The sequence below is a fragment of the Crocuta crocuta genome, unplaced genomic scaffold, assembly GCF_008692635.1.
Source record: "Crocuta crocuta isolate KB4526 unplaced genomic scaffold, BGI_CrCroc_1.0 scaffold1070, whole genome shotgun sequence".
Taxonomy (NCBI): domain Eukaryota; kingdom Metazoa; phylum Chordata; class Mammalia; order Carnivora; family Hyaenidae; genus Crocuta; species Crocuta crocuta.
The window spans coordinates 125,773-141,506 of record NW_027531291.1 but is presented as its reverse complement, the minus strand read 5'-3'; the positions used below and the strand labels follow the sequence as shown (position 1 = coordinate 141,506).

General features: G+C 36.6%; 1 protein-coding gene across 13 annotated transcripts in view; it reads right to left on the bottom strand.

Moving 5' to 3' along the window:
• The window catches only part of PRRC2C (proline rich coiled-coil 2C), a 95,848-nt gene that overhangs the window by 43,698 nt on the left and 36,416 nt on the right, over positions 1-15,734 (bottom strand). For all 13 annotated transcript variants that reach the window (XM_077771510.1, XM_077771504.1, XM_077771498.1 and 10 more), the window contains exons 8-14: positions 15,242-15,375; positions 15,074-15,161; positions 13,409-13,553; positions 11,606-11,659; positions 6,912-7,533; positions 759-928; positions 31-277 (exon numbers count right to left, since the gene is read on the bottom strand). In XM_077771510.1, coding sequence (XP_077627636.1) covers positions 31-277; positions 759-928; positions 6,912-7,533; positions 11,606-11,659; positions 13,409-13,553; positions 15,074-15,161; positions 15,242-15,375 — 1,460 coding nt within the window. The remainder of the gene's footprint in view (positions 1-30; positions 278-758; positions 929-6,911; positions 7,534-11,605; positions 11,660-13,408; positions 13,554-15,073; positions 15,162-15,241; positions 15,376-15,734) is intronic.

Genomic DNA, 15,734 nt, shown 5'->3' with positions numbered 1-15,734 from the left:
GGCCATGAAACAACATCAATTTCAACTCACCAGGGTGAATGGGTGGAATATCCATGGCAGGTCTCCCTGACATCATCCGGGGGTCCATGTAGGATTGCATCATGAGCCACCTCGGATCAAAGCCCATAGAGGCCAAATGCTGAGGGTGAGGCTGCATGGGCTGGTAAAGAGGTCTGTGTGGTGGGGGAGGGACCGCACTGCTGGATGGCTGTGAAGGGACTGCCTGTGGAAGGACACCTTGCTGTTGCTGCTGCCACTGCTGCTGTTTCATCTGTTCCTGAAAAAGCAGGTCCGCACATCTTAGAGTTTTAGTTCCATGTGATAAATCAATATAATCATATCAGAAAATAGGCTTTTTTGAATCCTTAAGGGAAAAGACTTTAAAAGACTATTAAACAGTGAGAGGTGGTAACACAAAAGAAGAAAAAAGATAAGTTAGGACATACTGCCTTAAACTTAAGAAATTAATCAGTCAAAAGAAAGAAAGGAAGGAAAGAAGGAAGAAATCACTTATTAATTATACTTCAGAAATAGTTTCCTAGAAAGGAAGATGCTGTCTATAATTGACATAGGGGGGAAACGACACAGAAGTTTACAGTAATACCCATTATCAACAAACTTTTATTAAAAAGGGAAAAGATTTCAGGGAAAATTTGGGTACTTTTTGTATTTTAGGTTTCATGTCAAAATACTACTCTGATTACCGAACAATAAACCTTTTCAATCACACATACATGATAAAATGTTTTTGTTATTACCTGCTGTCGCTGGAATCGAGGTGGTAAAGACTTCTGAAACTGTTTAAAATAACCAGATAATACAGCAGGCCGAGGCTGAGACCCTGATTCTGGCTCAGTTTCATGTGCCACTTGTGTGGTCTCTTTTTCACTGCGATTGATGTCTTGTCTAATGAAGACTGGATCATCCTCTGTCCAAAGAAAAGGTGAAAAATAATTACTCTCAACCATGACACTTAACAGACACATGATGTGTGCACTGGAGTAAAATACTAGATTGATATTTTAAAAAGGTTAATGAAGAAGAAAGCATCTGCTCAACACTCCAAAAAATTATTTATACTCTAATACTGGTAGGCATCAATGAGGTTAACATCAAATTAACAAAACCTTAGAGTTCCTCAAAGCTAGATTCTAAGAAAGAGATCATAGTCCAAATGCTTTACCAAGCAAATATTTGTATTTGATATTTTGTGATAATAAAACATTTCAAATACTACCTATTTTCCATTGTTTCAATAAATATCAATCCTGTCCGTATTTACCTGTGGCTCACTAGGATTTGTGTAAAAACGCAAACGGCCTAATCTCAAAACACAACAGTTTGTTTTTTGATCAATAGACTATTACCTATAAAGAAAATTAATGAATCAACCTCTGACAGTGTGATCACCAGCTATCTTCAAGCATGTAAATCATTATTCTATGTACAGTATATCATGTATGATACCAAAAAAACCCCTATATACATATTTACTAACTAAACAACAATTCTGCATTCTAGAGAAAACCAGAGCCATATTTGTTCTAGAGAATGCCATTTGTCACAATTACAAAGCCAAGCTCATTATGAATTCTATTCTCAAAGGACAAGGGATGAATTTTAAAGGGATGTTTATTTTGCCAATGTAAAAATCATTGTCTAAAGAATCACAAATCACATTTTTTGTTGGCATACATTCGACATTAAGTGTTGTAAAAGGGAAAATAAAATACTGGAAAAAAAAGAAAGCCAATGCTTACAAACCAAAAGGGTATATCAGGCTGATAAACCTAGCAAAAGTTAAATTGTCATCAGAGAATATATATGAATGAAAATAAAAGCACCGTTAAATAATGATTAAAAGAAACGTATAAATAACTTGTGTCAATATAGTCCCTACTGACAGTTAAAGCAATTGGATGAATACATGATTCACTGGCAGAACAGGGACTAAAATATGATTTCCTTATTTCGAATCTATACTCCTTTCTCATCATCCATTAATGAGATTCCCTAGGTTGTTCTCTTTTAGCATCCATCAATATTAAAGTATGCCAATGATGGGGCACCTAGGTGGCTCAGCTGATTAAGGTCTGACTTCAGCTCAGGTCATGATGTCACAATTCTTGAGTTCATGCCCTGCACTGGGCTCTCTGTTAGCAGAGCCTGCTTCAGATCCTCTCTCTCTCTCTCTCTCTGCCCCTCCCCCACACGTGTGTGCACACAAACACGAACGTGGTCTCTCTCAAAAATAAACATTTATAAATAAATGTTGATACAAAAAAAAAATCAACTGAACACAAAAGACAGAAAATGACAGAAAAGGATGGGCAAAAGTGGATAGAAGGTATATAAAAAGCCAATACTAAAAGGTCAGAAATAAATCCCCTCTAATCAACTTACTTTAAATGGACTGAATTGGACTCCAATCAAAAGACTGAGATTGTCAAAAATGGATAAACACACATGATCTTACTATATGTTATCTGTAAGAAACTCACTTAAGATCCAAAGATACAATGGGATTGAAAATGAAAGAATGAACAAAGATATTCCATTGAAATAGTAACCAAGTTACATGGCAATGAGAAAGAATGAAATCTGGCCATGTGTAGCAACATGGATGGACCTTGAGGGTGTTATGCTGAGTGAAATAAGTCAGGCACAGAAGGACAAATATCATATGTTTGCACATATAGGAGGATTAGGAGGAACTTGACGGAGGAACAAGGGGGAGAAGAAGGGCGGAAATGGTGGGGGAAAGGGAGAGAGGCAAACCATGAGAGGCTCTTGAATGCTGACAAAAACTGAGGACTGATGGATGTGGGGGGAGGGGGGATGGGCATGGAGGAGGGCACTTTGGGGATGAGCACTGAGTGTTATGTGGAAACTAATTTGACAATAAACTATTTGTAAAAAAAAAAAAAAAAGAAAAAAAGAAATAGTAACCAAGACAGCAAGGTGGCCATACTAAATATCAGACAGGATCAGCTTGGAAACAAAAGTTTTACAAGACAAAGGACATTACATACAAAGGTTCAATGCAGCAAGACATAGCAATTACAAATATTTACACATATTTAATATATATGTGTCTAACAATAGACCATCAAAATATATTAATTAAAATACTGAAATAGTTGAGGGGATAAATAGACTGCCCTAATTTTACATTTGGAAACTCTCAATAATGAACAGAATAACCATAGAAGGTAAGTGAAGAAACCAAGGACAAAACACAATAAACCAACTAGATCTACCAGATATACAGAACACTCTTTCCAATAACACCCAACACCTTCTTCTCAAGTGCATGTAAGACATTTTCCAAGATAGACCCTATGTTAGGCCACAAATCAACTGTTCAAAGATTTAAAATGATAAATCTTACATGAAGTCTTTTCTCTGACAAGGAGATGAAGTTAGAAATCAAAAAGAGAAGTCAAACGGAAAATTCACCGATCTGTGGAAATTAGACAACATACTCTTTTTAAGTAGGCTCCATGCCCAGTGTGAGGCTCAAACTCATGACCCTGAGACCAAGAAAGAGTTTCATGTTCTACTAACTGAGCCAGCCTAGCTCCCCTAAACACACTCTTAATCAACTAAGACATCAAAGAATAAATGACAATGGGAATTAGAAAACAAAACCACAACATACCAAAACTTACAGGATGCAGCAAAAGTGGTACAAAGAGGGAATATTTAAATATATAAATGTTTACATTAAATAAGAAAGATCTCCCATCCAAAACCTACTATTACAATGTAAGGAAAGAGAATAAGAATAAAGTAAACCCAAGGCTACTAGAAGAAAGGAAATAAAGATCAAAACAGACATCCAAAACAAAGAGAACAGAAAAAGAGAAAATACAGCTAAAAAGTGGGTTCTTTGAAAAGATCAACAAAATTGATAAACCTTTAACAGGATGTCTCAACATACTAAAATCAGAAATAGAAACTGGCACATTACTACCAATTCTACAGAAATAAAAAGGATTATGGGAGTATTATGGACAACTATATACCAAAAATAGGATAGGATAATCAAGATAAAATGAACAAATATCGCAAAACATAAATTTTTCTATTAAGTTTTTAAATCCAAATGTGTGAGTCCTCCATTTTTGTTACTTTTTTTTTTTCCAGAATGGTTTTAGCGATACTGAGCCCCTTTGAGATTTAGGGCTTTCTAAATATAAGATTATGTCATCTGCTCACTTTACCTGCATCCCTAGTATACTAATAATGTATGATCTGAAAAGGAAATTACAAAAACAATTCCATTTACAACAGCATCAGAAAGAATTTTAAAAAATGCTTAAGAATGAAGCACGAAAAGGAAAGATTTGCACAATGAAAACTACCAAATATTGCTGAAAAAAATTAAAGAAGACATAAATGGAAACATGTCCCATGTTCACAGACTGGAAGACTTGACATTGTTAATATTATCAATACTACCCAAAGCAACCTACAAGAGTTATGCAACCCCTCTCAAAATCTCAATGGCATTCTTTAAAGAAATAGAAACACCAATCCTAAAATTCACATGCAATCTCAGGGACCCGAAAATAGTCAAGACAATCATGAGGGGAAAAAAGTAACAAAGATGGATGACTCACACACCTGGATCTAAAAGCATACTTGAGGGGCGTGTGGGTGGCTCAGGTGGTTAAGCGACCAATTTCGGCTCAGGTCATGATCTCACGGTTCGTGGGTTTGAGCCCCGCGTTGGGCTCTGTGCTGACAGCTACCTTGGAACCTGGAGCCTGTTTCAGATTCTGTGTCTCCCTCTCTCTCTGACCCTCCCCTGCTCACACTGTCTCTCTCTCTCAAAAATAAACATTAAAAAAAAATTAAAAGCACACTAGAGTGGTCCGACTTGGTTTTGGGTTTTTTTAAGTTTTTTTTTATTTAATTTATTTATTTTAAGAGAGAGCGAGAGAGAGTGCAAACACGAGCAGGGGAGAGGGAAACAGAGGGAGGGAGAGAGAGAATCCCAACCAGACTCTGTGCGGTCAGCATGACATGGGGCTCAATCCCACAAACTGTAAGATCATGACCTGACCTAAAATCAAGTGTCAGACACTTAACCGACTGGGCGCCCCAAGCGTCTGACTCTTGATTTTAGCTCAGGTCAAGATCCCCAGGTCGTGGGTTTGATGGACTCTATGCTGAACATGGAGCCTGCTTAAGATTCTGTCTTTCGTCCCTCTGCCCCCTCTCCTGTTCACATGTTCTCTTTGAAATAAAATAAAAATAAAAGCATACAGTCATAAAAACAGTGACACTAGCATAAAATAGAGACCCCAAAATAAACTGTGACTTACATGATTGAAATGATTTTTTAAAAGGTTGCCAAGACCATTCAACGGGGGGTAAATAGTCTTTTCAACCAATGGTGCTGTGAAAATGGAATAGCCACATGCAAATGAATGAAGCAGGACCCTTACCTAACAAAAAGTATAAAACTGAACTCAAAATAGGTTAAACATGTAAACTTAAGACAAAGCTATAAAACCCTTAGAAGAAAACATAGCAAAAGGTTCATATTAGATTTGGCCACGACTTCTTAGATTCACACCAAAGGCAGAAGCAACAGAAAAATATCCAGAGCGAAAAGGCAACCTATGTAAAGGGAGATAATATTGGCAGATCATATATCTGACAAGGGATTAACATCTAGAATGTATAGCCAATTCCTAAAACTTAAAAACAATCTGATTCAAAAATTGACAAATGACTTGGACAGTTCTCCAACGACACACAAAAGGCCAACAAACACGTGAAAAGATAATGCTCTGCATCACTAACCACTGTGGAAGTGCACATCAAAACTAAAATGAGATACCACCTCATACTCATTAGAAGGCTATATCAAAAAAAGCCCCAGGAAATAACAGATGTTGGCAAGGACACAGAGAAATTGGAACCCTTGTGCACTGTTGGTGGGGATATAAAATGGTGCAGTTGATGTGAAAAACACATCCTCCAAATATTAAAAATAGAATTCCCAAATAATCCAGCAATTCCACTTCTGAGTCTATAATCAAAAGAAATGAAAGCAGGGTATCAACAAGATATTTGTATACTCACATTCACAGGCGTATTCAAAACAGGTGAAATATGGGATCAACCAAAGTGCCAGTCAATGAATAAACATATAAGCAAAATGCGTATATATAGGTAATAGATTATAGCCTTAAAAAGGAAGTAGACTCTGCAATAAGCTATAATATGGAAGAACCTCGAAGACAATATGCTAGGTAAAATAAGCTCATCACAGAGAGACAAATACCGAATGGTTTTGTGCATCTGAGGCACTGAGAACAGTCAACATTGTAGAGCCAGAAATTACAATAGTGGTTGCCAGAGGCTGAGGAGAGAGATGAACACGGAACTGCTGTTTAATAGTACACAGTTTCAGTTTTACAAGATGGAAAGAGTTCTGGAGATAGATGGGTAGTGGTGATGGCTGCACAAAACTATAAATGTATTTAATACCAATGAATGGTACAGGTAAAAATTCTTAAAATGGTACATTTTATGTTACAGATATTTTACCATAATAAAACAAATTTAGGAAAAAAGGATAATAATATATCCAATAAAATTCTCAACTTCTATTAGAAACAAAAAAAATTCTCAATCATTTTCATCTGAATTACAGACCTGTATTTAAAATGCACAGGGGTGCCTGGGTGACTCAATTGGTTAAACATCCGTCTCTTGGTTTCAGACGATGTGTGTGAGTTCAAGCCCCATGTCAGGCTCTGCACTGTCAATGCGGAGCCTGCTTGGGATTCTCTCTCTAAAATAAATGAACTTAAAACAACTACACAAACATCTACACCAGAAGTAATGTGAAGCCTCCTACATTTATAGAAGAACAAACAAGACGATCATACCTTTATTACAAGTGTTTTCACTTTCTGATTTCTCTACCACAGGCTCTAAAGTAGGTTCTCTGTGTTCGATTTTCTCCTCCACTTTCTCCCTTTCTTTCTTCTCCAACTCACATTCCTTTTCCTGTTCCTTGATCTTCTGCAGTTCTATTTCCTTTTCCTGCTGCCGTTCCAGTTCTTTCTCTTTCTCTTGCTTTCTTTCCTTTTCAATTTCTCTCTGTTTTTCCTGCTCTCTCTCCAGTTCTTTCTCCTTTTCCTGTTGCCTCTCCTTTTCTTTCTCCCTCTCCTTTTCTCGCTCCCGCTCCTGTTCTTTCTCCAGTTCTTTCTCGCGCTCTCTTTCTTTTTCTCGCTCCCTTTCTCGAATCTCCTCTGTTGATGGTTGCTTGTCCACTATGCCAAGCTTTTCATCCAATCGTTTCAATTTCTCTGCACACGCTGCCTTCCTTTGTTCTTCCATTCTTCGCTCTTCCTCTTCGCGCCGTTTCCGAGCACGTTCCACTGCAGCAGAAAGTTCCGACTGCTGTCTTCTTCTCTGCTTCCATATTTCATCCTCATCTGGGACTTGCTGCTTGGGGGGGAAAGGGCCTGGTCTTCCAGGTACTGCCTGTCGGTCTGGAGGAGGATGCTGAAACATTATGATAAATTATCAGGTGAATACGACAAACTTATTTCCGACCAACACTGGACTTCCAACGTGAAGAGGGAAGGAAAAACCCCACAAAATGTCACAAATGTTCCTGATAAAACATGCATATTAAAATGCAAACAAGTAGCAACATGGGAAAAATATTAAATTCACATAGTTCCCCAAACTAAGACCAGAATAATTATTTTAGCCATCTAACATTTTACAGAACATGTGCCTATTTATTGTGGCAGACATTATTGTTCACTCAGAAGTTACTGAATTACAAGCTCTCAACATGAATCTCAAAATCTAGACACAAAAGAAATTTGGAATGCAAGCACTTTTCAGAGCACCGCCAACTGTCAGAGATGGAATGCCAAAAGAGGAAAAACAGTCCATAAAGGTGCATAACACTGTCACGTGAACCCCCAGAAGATAAAGGTACCATTACAGAGGAAAAAGAGACAACCAGAGACACTAAATGAATAAAATGAGATACCACTATTTCTGACACTTCAAAGAAGGAAAGATTCCTTGAAATCAGCCTGCACAGTTTTCTACCATTAAACTGAAAGATCTAGAAATGTACACCTAGAACCCACAGTGAAATGTGGGAGATCACATGACAGACTGAGTTTTAATGATTTACTTTTCAACTGATGTGTTCTAAAACCACTATAGTCACTGCCAGCAATTATGCAGAAACAAGCAAAAAAAAAAAGCACCTGAAGGGCTGAAATGTTAAGGAACTAAAAAAAAAATTCTTTTAAAAATACTGATTTTAATAGCTAGTAGGGGGAAGAAATCTTAAAAACCATGTAACCAGTCAGAATCCTCACAAACGAGAAAATAATGGTATGATGAAAACACTGGTCTATATTTAAAAAATATGATCCAGACTCTATCATTTATTAACACTGCTGTCTTAGGCAAACCACTTTATCTTTCTGGTGTTTAGTTAATTCATCTCCAGCTCAGAGATAAGCTACAAACACAAGATTATACAAAAGTACCTATAAAGTACCTATTTCACACAGTAAGCTTAACAGACCAAATATTTTTTTAAAAAAGCAACTTCACTGAAGTAGAATTCACATAAAATGTGAAGCACATGTTATAAATGCAGGTTGGAGTAAGGGCAAATGAAACACTTGTGTAATTACTGTCCTGATCAAGACAGTAAGGGATGCATGGGTGGCTCAGTTGGTTAAATGTCTGACTTCAGCTCAGGTCATGATCTCATGATTCATGTGTTCAAGCCCCACACTGGGCTCTTTGCTGTCAGCTCAGAGCCCACTTCGGATCCTCTGTTCCACCCCCCAGCCCCTCCCCCACTTGCACACACACTCTTAAAAATAAACACTTAAAAAAAAAAAGACACAGCATTTCTTCACTACTCTATCGGTACCCCTGACCCCAAACAATCACTGGTCTACTTCTTGCAGTAGAGAAGCAGTTTTACCTCTCCTAAAGTATCATATATATGGATACATCAAGTTATATTTTCTTTTGTGTCTGGCTTCTTGTGCTCAGGATAATAGTTTTGAGGTGTCTATCATTTATTTGGTCCATTCTATTACTGGACAGTACTCTATCATAGGCACATCACTTCATGTGGGACAGACACGTGGAATGCTTCTAGCTTTTTAACTATGAATAAACAGCTATGGACATTCATGCCTAAGTCTTTGTGTAAATGTATGTGTTTTCACTTCTCTTGGATAAATACCAAGGAGTGGAACTACGGAGTCATGTGTTAAATATGTTTCACTTCATACGACACTGTCAAAATGTTTTTCAAAGTGATTACAAGGTTTTACAGCCCCCCGGCAATATATGAGGGTGCTAGCTACTTCATACCCTCACCAACATTTCGTGTCATCAGCCTTTTAAATTTTGGATGCATAATAAAATCTCCCTGAGGTTTTACTTTGCATTTCCCTAGTGATTAAATATTCTGACACTTTGAGGCCTCTGGGTGGGGCTCAGTCCTACTCCTGATTTCAGTTCAGGTCATGATCTCACTACTGTAAGATCAAACCCCACAATGGGCATGGAGGCTTCTTAAGACTGTCTCTCTCCCTCTTCCTTTACTCTTCTCCTGCTTGCATGCTCTCCAAATAAAACACAAAGGTACTGAACATCTTTTCATGTGGTTATTGGCCATGTGCATATCATGAAGTGAATATTCAAATCATTTTATTAGGCTATTTGTCTTATTATTACTTATAAGAGTTTTATTTTAAATATATCCCAATACATGTTTTTGGTTAAATGGATATTTTGTAGGACATATTTTTTCATTGTATTAGATTTGTTTTTCAAAGTCTAATTGACAGAGTATTTTTTCTTTCTAATTCATGCCTTCTGTGTCTTATCTAAGATCATCATTTTTGGCCCAAGTTTAAAGACTTTTTCTACATTTTTCTTCTGGATGTTTTAGTTTTAGTTCATATGTATATAAAAATACTATAAAGAACATTCAGTGGTTCAAAGGAAAATAACTGGTGAAGGTGATGGCGACGGTTGTGGTACGTATACCTATCAGAGAAGGATGGTCTGGGAAGGCCTCCAAAGTGGTAACACCTGAGCAAAGATTTTGATCAGAAGAAGAACCTTTGGAAAACATTCCTCTAGTTAGAAGAATAGCAAATAAAATGTATATTTTATGTGTTTCAATAAACCTTGTGTGGCAAGAACAGAGAGAAAAGTAAATAAGATCAGGAGAGGAGACAGAGACCTTAAAGACCACTGGGAGGACCTAAGGAAGGAATCACCACTGATCTAATATATACGGTTTTTGAAGATTAATATCCACTACAGAATCTGGGATGGAGTTGGAAGGTAAGCAGGCCACAGGAGTGGAAAATGAGACCTATTAGGAACCTACTGTAATAGTTCAAATAAAATATTAACAGAGGATAGCAAGTACTCAGGGTAGGAATATATTCCAAAGGTAGGGATGCTAAAATTTGCTGATAGATTAGGCAGGATGTCTGGTAAAAAAGAAAGATGATTTGTGAGTGACTTCTAGGTTTCAACTTGAGCTAATGGGTAAATGATAATGCCATTACCTAAGATGCGAAGCCCAGGGAAGAAGCAGGGCGGCACCTGTGTGTGTATGGGGGTTGGGGGGAAGAAGTGTTGGTATAATTTGGACATATCTATCAGAAATCCAAGTAGAGATGTTGAATTGATCACTAAATACGTGGTTCGTGAAGTTAGGGTAGAGCTAAGGGCTATAGATACATGTATCTGAGTACCACCAGGAAATAGGTAAGATCCCCCAGGGAAAGGATATAGTTAAAGAATGAGAACACAGCCCTTAACCCTCCAAAAACCAAAGGTACTAAAGGCCCAGAAGAAATACAGATTGAAGAAAGAGAACAAAATAATGTGATCTCAAAAGTTAAAAAAAAAAAAAAAAGTCTTTCAGGAAGGATAGAGAGGTTAACTGTCAAGGGCTACTGAGATTAAGTAAAATGAAGACTAGAGGAGTGGATTTGGCAAGATGGAAATTATTACTGACCTTCAAAACAACAGGTTCAAAGGTATAGTGATAGATGAAAAGCTTAACTGTAAAGGGTTAATGAGAGAAAAACTAAAGATATTAAGTGTAAATAGCTAAGACAATTTTGCCATGAAGGAAAACAGAGAAATAGGGTAGAAAACTACAGGGGGCTGGAGGGCAGTGAGAGTCAAAGGAAGGTTCATTTTTGTAACAGTCTTTTTAAGATGGGAGATAATATTACCGATAAGTGATAGAAGATGGGCTCAAGGGAACAAGTAGAAGGGCTTTGCTTAGTAGTGAGGACAGAAGTCAGAACAGGATGGACACTGAAAAAGGAAAAATGGTTGCTTCTCATTTTCTTAGTGAAATTAGGAGCATGCTTATTAGCTGAGAATGAAGAGCAGAGGAAAAAAGAGGAAGATACATGAGAGCTGACAAGGTAAAATCTGTAATTGTTTCATTAAACTTATAAATTAGAAACATACACTGAAATCTTACCATTAAAATAAGTAAAATCAAGTAATACATACAGACCATTAAGAAGCATTTAAGATTTACCTGCTGTGCAAGCAATTTTGGAGGTGGTGGCAGGTGTGAACATGGTCCACGTTCCTATTATAAAGGACAAGTACAAAATAATCAGATAAAGGAGATCTACTGGAAGTATTTCTGAACACAAACTCAATTTTTCTTATTAGGACTATAAGACTGCAAAAAGTAAACCATTTTCATCCTTTTCTCTTTTTCAATAAAAGTACATTGCTCACTGCAAAATAAATTTACAGTCTATAAAATCACTCTGACATTTTATATGATTAGAATCTATGAACTTTGCAGAAAGTAGAATTTTAATGTATAAATTCTGAAATTCTACCACAGGTTATGTGATTGTGTAGTATGCCTCTAATTTTAAAACTCTATGTTAGCCCTATTCTTTTTCTGAATTTTTTTTCTAATGGCAAACTAAATGTATGTGATGTACCTAAAGAAAAGAAACATCTAAAGCATATTGGAACTAACTATGAGACACAGACTATTCATTTGCTAATATATACCTCAGTGTCACAAACACACACAAAAGATAAAGACATCAAGATATGGTATATGATATTCCTCTATTCTTTCAATTATCACTGCCCATGTTAAGCCAGTAAGTTAAAAAATCACATAAAACATATATAAGAAATAAAACAAAAAACTTGAAAAATATTTTTTCAGATTTCACAAATTTAGTCCTCAATGGCTAAGAATAAAATTCACCGGGGATGGGATAAGTGGGGAAGGGGCATTAAAGAAGACACCTGTTAGGTGTGTAACACCTGTTAGGATGATCACAGGGTGTTATACACGGGGGATCAATTACTGGAATCTACTCCTGAAATCATTGTTGCACTATACTAACTTGGATGTAAATTAAAATTTTAATTAATTTTTTTAAAAGGAATAAAATTCAAATTTCCTTGTATAGCATACACTTAACAACTGTTACACAACTCTTGTACTCCTCTCCTATCACAAACTACTGTGGACTTCTAGAATGTGCCAAGCTTTCTCATGCTTCTCTGCTCTGAACATGTCCCCATTGCCTGAAATGTCTCTCTTCCCTTTGTTTACTGGGTAAGTGCCACTTCAAGTACCAAGTCTTCTGCAAAATCTTTTCCAGAGAATTCAGTAAGAACTCATTTTGTACGCTGTCACACTACTTATCACAATGTTCTGCAACTGACATCTGACGTCTTTTCTTTTTGTTTTAGAGTCTGTTAATTACCTACTTCTACCTCCTTGAAGAAACCAGTTCCTCCATAGGTTGTGTATGAATTCAACAAATACATGCTGAGTACACTATGAGTTAAGTGACTCTCTGGTTGATAGCCCTTTCATATTCCCAGCTTACACTGCAGTTTTTGCTACATCTTAAAGTAGGATCTAGTGTGTAACTGTTTACCCACGTATTTCTTTTCTTTAACAACGTTCTTCAAAATGGTTCACACTAAATAGAATTCTCTACTCCTTATGTGTTATATCCCATTTCACATGAATAGTGACTAGGATTTACAAAGTATTCAGTAAAGCATAGAGCATTTAGCATTGTTAGTTTGGAAAAACAGTTTTTGCTTCCACTTTGATAGGGCCAAAGTGTTATAAGGAAAAAAAGTGTAACTTTAGTTTCTACTTGATAATTTTAGCTACTGTATTGACCATTCCCTGCTAATATGCAAAAAAAAAAATATTTATGGTTTAGATCTAAACTCTTCAAGACAAAATACAGTTTCATTTTCCTAATTCTTCTTCCAACTTCATGATTACAAGAGTAACTCAACCAGAATATATGCAGTGGCGAGGACCCTGAGTCCAACAAACCTGATTAAAGGACGGTCCCTTCGCATAAGGACCTTTTGATACTGACGGCTGAGCAGGTATCTGAGAAGATGATTTAGTGTTGCAAGCTTCATCTGCTTCTTTTCGGTTTTCAGTGTTTTCAGAGGCTTTTGAACCTTGATCCTCACTGAGAAATCAAAATCCAGGTGAAATAAAAAGTGGACAGACTATACCGTAAGTAAAAGCATTTTGTCTATATAAAAAAGACTGTTTCCTATGGTTTTAATGTGGGACAGGGGGAGTATATCAAAGAATGAGATCGTATTGTGACCTGGTGGTGCTAACTCATTCAATCAGTAAATATATACCATGTATCCATAATGTGTTGGGAACTGGGTTTGGCCAGTTTATCTCCACAAGGTATAAAGTGCAGTAGAGTAGCTATCAATATGGACATACAACTTGAGATACAATCTGGCAAAGGAATTATACTCCCACCATTTTCTATCACTCCCACCCAAAAAGTCTCATCTAAATGCAACTGAACAGGGGCACCTGGGTGGCTCAGTCAGTTAAGCGTCTGACTTCAGCTCAGGTCATGATCTCACATTTCGTGAGCTAGAGCCTCATGTCAGGCTCTGTGTTGAAACAGCCTAAAGCCTAGTTTGAATTCTGTGTCTCTATGTATCTCTCTCTGTGTCCCTCAAAAATAAACATTTTTAAAACAGTAAAAAATAGGGGCTCCTGGGTGGCTTAGTCGGTTAAGCGTCCGACTTTCGCTTGGGTCATGATCTCGCGGTTCGTGGGTTCGAGCCCCGCGTCGGGCTCTGTGCTGACTGCCAGCTCAGAGCCTGGAGCCTGTTTCAGTCTGTGACTCCCTCTCTCTCTGACCCTCCCCTGCTCATGCTGTCTCTCTCTCTCTCTCTCTCTCCTAGAAATAAAAAAAAAATATTTAAAAAAAAAAAACAGTAAAAAATAAATAAATGTAACCATATAATATAATTAATACCGTATTCTAATGTAATCTGATTTAATGAAAGGGGGAAGTCAGACTATGGTATTTCTAAAATCACAAGTCCCAGGTAGCTCACAACTATCATGAAACATCAGTGTATTATAATGCCATGGCTAACAAAAACAAAAAACAAAACTATACCAACATGTGCATGCAAGCTCCTTATATTTTAAGAATCTGATTTTTATGTTAATAACCCATATATTTTTTAACTGTGATGTTCCTATGTTAGAGAAGAGATTAAAAACTTGCATTGTCTAAACTTAAATGGTGTGTGAAGTTTAAAAATAAAAATCAAAGACTTGGTTAAAACAGCTATAGTAACCCAAGTTATTTTTCTCCAGTTTTGGAAATATGAATCAGTACTAGCAAGTAACAAGTTGGAAATGGTCCGTGATACTGTCTTTCAAAATATCTCCGATTAGGTGGCCAGAAGCTAAATGTCTTCTTTTTTTGTAAATATGTATTTTATCTAGAAACAAGAAACAATCAAACTTTAATTTCTTCATTAGCCGTGCTTTAAAATAAAAAAAATTGGCTTGTTATTCACCTTCCCACTCAGCACGTTCTTGGAGTAGAATGTAGGAAATTTACACAAAAATAACAAATGCCTATTAATGAAGCCTCTCTGCTTAAATGGATGTTATATCAATGAATTCATACTGTTACCTGAGGAAGGTATAACAGCTTACCTGCTGTTTTCTTTAGGACTACTACTTCCTTGCTCATCGTCATCGCTGAAATTCAGCTGTTCTGTATAATCTACTTCCATCTGAGCACCTATTAAATTAAAGAAAACTCAGATTGACTGTTTAAAAACATCTAAAAACTAAAAATGCTTAATTTATTTTGCCTCTTACCTGCCCAACCTTCATCAGCTTCAGCATCTAGGTTATCAAATTTATCAAGCTCCTTTAGTTCTGATGCACTAAGGATGGAGGGCCGTTCAGGCTCAGAGGCCCATGAAGGAGGTGGGCCCCTTCCTCGAAGGCCTCTAATGAACAAAAGGTGATGAGGGGAAGGGATACAAAGTTTTGTATGCTTAATGATTTTAAATTAGGTAAATATGAAAAGATTGGAATTTAGGTTCATTTCAATTCAACATTAATGTTTTCTATTCCATGATATACAAAGTATTTTGCACTTGGCATGTGTTTGAAGAAATTTTAATATTAATTAAAAATTTAGGAAAATATTTGATATCATTCTTTTCCAAGTATTTAATAGAAGAAAGTGGGGGTTTTTTAATCTTAAATAAAACAAACATCTTAAAGAATAATATGGCTAAGACTCATACTAATATCAAAATAAAGAATTTTAAGAAAAATCATTAAGGAAAATGCTCATCTTACA